This window comes from Dipodomys merriami, unplaced genomic scaffold (assembly GCF_024711535.1).
Source record: "Dipodomys merriami isolate MVZ:Mamm:240054 unplaced genomic scaffold, mDipMer1.0.p SCAF_3, whole genome shotgun sequence".
Lineage (NCBI taxonomy): Eukaryota > Metazoa > Chordata > Mammalia > Rodentia > Heteromyidae > Dipodomys > Dipodomys merriami.
In genome coordinates this window covers 57280834-57289637 of record NW_027204492.1, presented here as the reverse complement: position 1 = coordinate 57289637, position 8804 = coordinate 57280834, and the positions used below count along the sequence as shown (strand labels likewise).

The 8804-nt window shown below is 34.3% G+C and overlaps 1 protein-coding gene across 2 annotated transcripts in view; it reads right to left on the bottom strand.

The window, feature by feature from the left end:
* Positions 1–3140: 3140 nt before the first annotated feature.
* Pof1b (POF1B actin binding protein) overlaps positions 3141–8804 on the bottom strand; it is a 79831-nt gene continuing 74167 nt past the window's right edge. The window contains exons 16-18 of one of the 2 annotated variants that reach the window (XR_011376055.1): positions 7936–8050; positions 6651–6739; positions 3141–5472 (exon numbers count right to left, since the gene is read on the bottom strand). Coding sequence is in view for 1 of the 2 variants with exons in the window: in XM_070040110.1 (XP_069896211.1) it covers positions 5467–5472; positions 7936–8050 (121 nt within the window). In the remaining variant the exon portion in view is untranslated. The remainder of the gene's footprint in view (positions 5473–6650; positions 6740–7935; positions 8051–8804) is intronic. The other variant, XM_070040110.1, reaches the window with a different exon arrangement.

Sequence of the window (8804 nt, the reverse complement as noted above, 5' to 3'; positions counted from 1 at the left end):
ATATTTATTCTTCAAGAATGTACATTATTTGCTAGCTTATACACATTTATTCCTCAAAAATGTGCATTATTTACTAAAAGTATGAAATGCTATAAATGAAGATGCTCATCCTAAGACCTGAAATTTACTATTATGAAGAAATCAAAAGATTTTTTTAACCTGGTTGACATGACAAATGAGAAATGAATATATGTAGTTATATTCCCAACCTCTAGTCAAATGAGAGTTGATTCAAATATTCTAGAGTTCTAAAATTAGTCTCACTATTTTCCAACTAGTCAGCATTAATAGAATGTATATACTTAGATGTATAGCACAATTAGTGAAAGCTGTGTCAACTGATTTATATTTTTGTACCAGTCCCAGGGTTTGAATTCAGAGCCTGGTGGCTGTCATTGAAATTTTTGCATCTAGCTTTTTGGTAGTTTAATTGGAGATAAGAGTCTCAAACTTTCCTGCCCAGGATGGCTTTGAACTTCAGTCCTCAGACTTCAGCCTCCTAAGTAGCTAGGATTACCTGCTGAATTACTATTCATTAATGAACAACAGAAAACAAAATCTATTAGCATTGTATTACACCAGTGGTCCTCAAATGTTTATAGAGGGCTAGGTAGCTGGTTAAAATACACATTCTGGCTAGGCACCAGTGGCTCATGCCTGTAATCCTAGCTACTTGGGAGGCTGAAATCTGAGGATTGCGGTTCAAAGCCAGCCCATGCAGGAAAGTCCATGAGACCCATCTCCAGTTAACCACCAGAAAACCAGAAGTGGTGCTTTGGCTCAAGTTATAGAGCACTCAACTTGAACTGAAGAGCTAAGGGACAGCACCTAGGCTCAGAGTTCAAGCCCCACAACCAACAAAAGAAATGCACATTGTGATTAAATTGTGGCACCTAGCACTCTGCATTTATAGCAAGATGTTACCACCATGTGAATAAAAATGATTTAGAAAAAAGCATTCCCCGTAATTCTGGTACATTTTTCTATCTCTGATGAATTAAGTGAATAGAGGGAATCCTTGGGGCCATGCTGTAGTCACATAAGATATTGGGAGAAAGTAAAACACAGAAACCTGCTTTTGCTAGACAATTTTAGGTGAGGAAGATAAAGATTGATTAGAGATGACCTGAGTAGTTCGAAGTGGGGAGTCTTGAGGTTTTAAAGAAGAGTATGTTATGCTGTACATTTTGAAGATCATTCTTGAAGCTGTGTGAGGACTGAAGAGTTGCTTAAGGAAGCAATGCTTCATAGTATGGTAAGAGATTATTCTGAGTTATGCTGTACATTTTGAAGATCATTCTTGAAGCTGTGTGAGGACTGAAGAGTTGCTTAAGGAAGCAATGCTTCATAGTATGGTAAGAGATTATTCTGACAATTCATGGTCACAGTACACCTGGAGAAAAATGGATGGGTTTCTTTTTACTTGCAAATTGGTTAGAGGAAGCTTCAGGTAGAATAGATCTGACTTGGTGTGTGTGTGTGTGTGTGTGTGTGTGTGTGTGTGTCTGTGTGTCTGTGTGTCTGTGTGTCTGTGTGTGTGTGTAATAGGATTTTACCTATCAGGAAGAATAGTATTACTATTTGCAGAGAAATGAATGGGCTTGGAAAAAATGTTAAGTGAAGTCAATCAGAGACAAAGGATGTATGTTCTCTCCCATATGTTTAAGTTAGATATAAATTGTAAATATACAAGGTCATATGCATATATAAACAAATATATCAACTAAATCTGGTATATATGAGAATACTCCAATGATGTAATGCCTATGAACAACTATTTTGCAGTTTAACAAAATACCAGGAAGCTGGCAGGGGGTAAGGTCAAGGGGAAGGAAGGTGGGGCTAAGCAAGAGAGTAAGTGTAGGCAAATGTAGTCATAATATTTAATGAATGTGTGAAAATGGAACCAGGTAAATTGAGGGACTAGGTGGGGTTGGAAGAGATGGAGGAGAAAGATCAGAGAGGTTAGACATGAAGATTCAGTGTGTGCAAACTAACATATTGAATTGAAACCTGCTTAAGGATAATAATAATAATAATATTTTACTACCCAAAGTTTTCCTATATAGCAAAATAGATTCCATCCAAAACTGTAGATCTTTAGGTTCACAAGAAAGGAAAAAAAATGGGAATTAATGAAAAATCTGTTTTCTGAACTGGTTCAGGGCAATTATGTACAGGTAAATTTGCCCAATTGTCATAAATAACCTCTTTGTAGATCAAAGTAGTTATTACTAGCCAAGGGGATGCGAAAATACAGAAAATACCACATATTTTTATTAGACCAAAAGTACCATGGAAATTAAATTTAGTAATAACATGTGTTGGAGAAGATACAATATTTAAGAAATCTTTCCAAAACATATCATTTACTATTAAAAGATTTTTACTGTCAAAGAAATATGTCATCTCTGTAACTTGCAATAATGGGAAAGATGTGTGAAGATGGCTTTTTGTTAAGGTGATCCAAATTGGGTACTGAACATTTAAAATATTTTTGTGTTACTGCCCGTGTAAAGGAAAAGTAATACAGTTAAAGAACCATAAAATAGATGGGAAGAATATTTGAAACAAGTAAAGTATAGAGCTTAGGAAACTAGGTTTGTAGACAAATTCTTTTTTTTTTTTTTTTGTCAATAGTGGGGCTTGAATTCTGGGCTTGGGCACTGTCCCTGCGCTCTTCAGCTCAAGGCGAGCACTCTACCGCTTGAGCCACAGCGCCACTTCCGGTTTTCTATTGATTTATTGGAGATAAGAGTCTCACAGACTTTCCTGCCGTGGCTGGCTTTGAACCATGATCATCAGATCTCAGCCTCCTGAGTAGCTAGGATTACAGGCCTGAGCCACCAGCGCCCTGCTTGTAGACAAATTCTTACATGAAGTAGAGACCTGGATCAACTGGGGTCATTTAAAGTGACATCTTTGTAGTCTACATCAGTACAGGTTTTAAGGTTTTGTTAATGTGTTTTCATTAGATGGGCAAATTAGTTTCAACATAAACATTCACATAACTTCCTGACATATATGAGCCAAAGAGGAAAATCCATCCTCTATGTTCCTATTTGAACTTCCAGAAAGACCATACAGTTAACATATTTTATTAGACACATAAACAAACGACTTTGTATATCACTGTAGTTTCCATTTTATTTGACAGACCTAAAGTGTAAAGCATAAGGAAATAGAAATTAGATGAGCAAGCATTCCTCCCCTGACATCTGCAGTTTTCATAAATACTTTATGAAATTGGTGAGAAGATATAATTCCTATTTCGATTCATCTTCCAAATTAGAAGCAAAGTATACTTGAATATATATTTTTATCTATCTATCTATCTATCTATCTATCTATCTATCTATCTATCAGTTTTCTATACCATTCAATTTTGTATTAGTGTTTTTATTAAATTGTATTTTATTATCTTTACTTGTACATAGGAGTTACCATTCAACAAATCAGTTTGTGGATACAATGTATCTTAATCAATGTCACACTTTCATTATTCTTTCCCATCCTTCCCAACCCCTCCTCTCAATTTTCTTAATTTCATAGGATATGCAATTAATATTATGACTGCTTTTTTCTCCCCACCTTTCTCTGTATTAGAATTTTAAAAGCTATTAAATCTAATAAGGACTTTTCATGACCTCATTATTCATGGATCAAGTGGAGCAAGGAAGTACTGGCTGACATCTTAACAGCTCCCTAACTTTGGATTATTTTGGAAAAAAAACACCCATTTTCAAGTTCAAACAATAATAATGATAATTTTTCAAAGAAGATAATAACTGGTACTGGGGCTTGAACTTAAGGCTTGGTGCTATTGCTTAGTTTCTTTCTCAAGGCCAGCACTATACCATTTTACCCATAGCTCCACTTTGGGCTTTTTGCTGCTAATTATGGACTTTCCTGCTTGAGCTCGCTTAGAACAATGATCTTCAAATCTCAGCCTCCTGAATAGCTAGGATTATAGGGATGAAATACAAGCATTTGGCTGACATAGAATTTGTAATAAGTGAATAAAATACACTTCTGTTATAGTTACAAAGATGAGTAGTTAGCAGAGGAAGAACTACTCAATTATTCCAACACCAAATGAAAAACCAAAATTATGAAGTGTTATTAATATTTTATACCATAAAATACTGTTAAAATAGGAATTTCAGAAATTCCTATTTTCTAACAACATTTCAACCAAAGTACTAGGGTAATATAAATAAGTCTTTTAGCTTCATAGCAAGACCTATTTGAATGTTTCTATAAATGTATATTCAAAGAATTTACCCTTATTGGCATGTCTGACCTTTGCTAAACAATTTTTAGTATACTGAATAATTATTAAACTATATTTATAAACCATGAGAATTTTAGATAAATATTTGTAGATATTATACTGCCAAACTTTGTTAACATGAAACCCAAATATATTTGACACCTTCATCTAAACTTTAATGAATGCAACAGTATTTGTTCAGTCTTAGGAAAACGTTGAAGTTAAGAAATTCAGCTCCTATCTTGTAATGTATTTAACAGTTCTGTTTACTTTGTAAGGTTATTAGAACCCAACTAGCCAGAGAAATTCTAAGTACATTAAATACTGTGTAATATTTCTCCCAAGTAGGATTCAACTGTCAAGTATTTGATGCTTCTACTTTTATTCTTTAGGCCTTTATATAATAATTCAATGCTATGTTTGCCCCTCACTATGAAAATGTTTGCCTTCTTTTGGCCCTACCACCACAATATAGAGTTCTGGTTTTAAGAAAGTGAATGAGTCATCTGGAGAGGCTATTCTTTGAAAGAATAGATTTGTGGAGCTATGGACATGTGCTTACACCCAAGTACCTTAATATACCATTTAATGGATGTATTCATTTAGGAAGGTATTGCCCACATCTTTGCTAAATGAAATTAACTATCACCTTTGATTTAGTTGTGTCCAACAAGTGCTATTAACACATAATAAAGTATCTCCTACACTCACAGGATTAATATTAGAGAAGAAAATTTAGGCTGGATATATCACCTACTAGTTATTTCTTAAATTTGTCTTTTCCTCTTTAAAAGAACAGCATTGAATTGTATAGCTGAAATGCTCATCTAATATCAGAGGAAATATTTCTAATAGAATAACTTATAAACTCTCTACAAACTAGCTCAATATCTAGGAAAAATACCATTTGAAAATCAGTGAGTTATGTTCTAACAGCATCTTCAATATAAGTTTAAACAAGATTTCTTCAGTCTGAAAATTGTCATACTAAATGAATAAATGTAATAGAATGGATTCACATCTCCTAAACATTTGGAAAAACCCATCTGCAGAATTAAGTCATTTCACTAGAATCCTTGGGTAGGAAGTAACATGGGTCAAATTTTTGGATGATCATCAATGATAGAAAACTAACAAATAATGATGCAGACACTAAATCTCCATTGAGTTGTAATGCTGTCACATGGATTCATTCATGGCTAGAAAAAGAAAAACGAGAAAAAATTACAATTGGCTCATACTTTAAGATATTATTGTATGCACATAGTTCTGGAAAATTAAATTGTTAGGAGTAAAGGCATAAGAGATTCATAACATTCTTGGTCTTCTTTTACATGATATTCTATGAAACAATGATCTATTTCCATGAGTTTAGTCAGTTATTATATATGTTTCAAATAATTATAAGCAGAAATGAGACATGATTAAGTAGATTTTCTCTTATTTAATTTTCTATGAGTCTCTCTAGCCCTTTCAAATTTCAAGTTTATTTTGTATTGTTATATATTTTAATAGAGAAAGATTTCTAGACTCTTAATTTGGTGGTTTGTCATACTGTGCCACCAGCAGCAAATGTGGTCAGCAGCAGCAATTGTTTCTCCGTCTTCACTTTCAGCACCATATTACCCTTCAGTGCAAAGTTTTAAATTTTGTGTTGAAATTCTTTTGCTACTCATCTGGTTCTTAAGTTATTAAGTACTCTTTAACAGTTGATAATTAGTAATTGGTTATTTCAGCTAATTAACAGCATAAGGAAAATAGCATGTTTTCAAAATTCAAGATAAGTTCCAGAGCTAGAAACTTACTAACATTTTTGTATATTTGAATATTAGAGCTTTTTGGCCAAATAGTAATTTTAAAAGTGGATTATTTACTAGAGAATTAATTTTTAATAACACATCTTAAGTGTAATTTTTAAGATTTCTTCAAAGGCTCTCCAAAATACTCAACTGACTTTTGTGTATTTATCTATTGCTTTTCATAGTCTACTTAAGGCAGTATAATACACATGTAAAATAAGTACATATTTCACAAGTACTCACTAAAATGAAGTTTCCCAAATGAAAGACACCTGTGCAATCATCACCCAAATCAAGAAGTAGAACATTGTTAGAAATCCAAATGCCCATCTTACCCAACCTTGTGATCAGTGACCTATTCCAAGCATAGATAGGTTTTGCTTGTCTTTCATACCTACCCAGTCTGACAGGCGGGCAATTTTATCAAAAAAATGCAAAGATAATTTTCAGAATGTTGTATGTCAGATTATACATGATTTGAAAGCTGGGACTGCCAAACTCTTTTCTGTCTGCTACATATGAGAAATGTCACACGCTCTTCTACTCCCTGTCAGTGGATTACTATTAAAATTACTTACAAGATTGGAGGAATAGATGTTTCTCAACTTCACCAATACTAGCATCTTAGGAATCATATTTGCATAATACTTTTCTGTGAAGGACTGTCCTGTACAATGCAAAATGTTTTGTTTTTTTTTTATTTTATTTGAGAACATACTGTACAGAGGGGTTACAATTACATGGCAGGATAATGCATACATTTCTTACCAAACAATGCAAAATGTTTACCAGCATGCTTGACCTCTGTCCAACAGATACCAATATATTCATCCACTAGTTGTCAAAAAGAAAAGCCTCTAAACATTACTAAAATACCCAATGGGGCTGTTGAAGAGAACTTTGCTCTCTCTCTCTCTCTCTCTGTATGTGTGTGTGTGTGTGTGTGTGTGTGTGTGTGTGTGTGTGTGTGTGTGTGTGTGTGTGTGTGTGTGTGTGTTCTGATGAAAATTATTTTCACACTTCAAAAGTCAAGCTTAGACTCAGGGCCTAGGTGCTGTCTGTGATCTTTTTTGCTCAAGGCTAGTGCTCTACCACTTAAATCACAGCTTCATTTCCAGCTTTTTGGTGTGTCATTAGATATGCGTCTCATGGGCTTTCCTGCTTGGACTGGCTTTAAACTTCAATCCTCAGATCACAGCTTCCAGAGTAGTTAAGATTACAGGTGAGGTGCTGGGAAGGTGGCTCAGTGGTAGAGCACTTGCCATGCATGCCTGAGGCCCTGGGTTCGATTCCTCAGCACCACATAAGCAAAAAGAAATAAAAAGCCGGAAGTGGCACTGTGGCTCAAGTAGTAGACACTAGCCTTAAGCTGAAGAGTTGAGGGACAGCACCCAGGCACAGAGTTCAGGCCCCACGACCAGACCAAAAAAAAAAAAAAAAAAAAAAAAAAAAAAAAAAAGATTACAGGTGAAAACCAATGAACTCTAAGTTATAAGGTTTTAAATAATGGATCAAACAACTTAAACTCATGTTGTGGTCTGTGTTGTTCAAGTCACATTGCTGTAGATATTAGATCAAATGACATTTAAAACAATGTTAAGCCTCATTGTAAACTATAGGGTTTAAAACTGGAGATCTTATAATCTAGTGAGAAAATAGACATCCTTCTCTTCTTTCAAAATTCTAAAGAAATTATAATCTACATTGATAGCCTCCATATTTAAATTGCAAGAAAAAAATCAATTTAAGCATGTCTCTTCCACATTAGCGGTCTCTTTCATAATTGTCTATTGTAGTTTACCCACAATGTTCAAAGGTTAAGATACAGTCAAAATAGGGATAGAAATGTCCAAGTCAACTTACAGAAGTCCATTTGTCTTCTGTTTTCTCAATCACAATAGTCTGTGTGTCACTGCCTGGCGGTATGTATTCATAATCGTCATACAGGAGGCCTAGGATTGGATACTGTGTCCTGTACCTATACACACACACACACACACACACAAAAGTCAATAGGCATTAGGAAAATATAACCTTCATTTTTAGTCACTCCTAGATTTTCACATATAGAAGACTAAGATTGAGTTTACCTAGTCTGAAGTACAAAAGGAAAAACAACTGAATAAAAGTAAAGCTTCAAATAACTGTGATACCATAAGCACAGAATACTTATGTTTTGAGAATGCCATAAGGAGAAGAAGGGAGAATGGCAGAGAATATATATGCCACCGGCCAAACCATGTTCATTGCAGCATTATTTACTATAACCAAGGTATGGATTCAGCCTAGACAACTGGCATGAGACACTAGCACCTGGTTCTAACAACTCCAGATATTGTCTCAAATTCATATGGAGGAATAAAATCACCAAGACATGATTATATATCAGTGAGTATACAGATAAGTATATAAAATTAAATGTAAAGATTATCACACATATATTTCTACCTATAACTCTTTTTTCATATTTTTTGAGATTAAGTGATCCCATAAACTTCACAGTATTGTGGAATAGTAATACTTAAAGTCATAAACACATTTTAACCTTCACAAAGCAAATTGTCATTACCATGGTCTATAAAGTTTGTGAGTTCTGTAAGCTTTGATAATACAACTATTTCTTCCACATGTGGTGATATGTACATTTCTTTCCTTTTGCTTAGTGTAAGCTATCCCTTCTTTCCTTTTCATTCCCTCCCTTCCATCACTGCCCTTGAATTGCTTAGTTCATT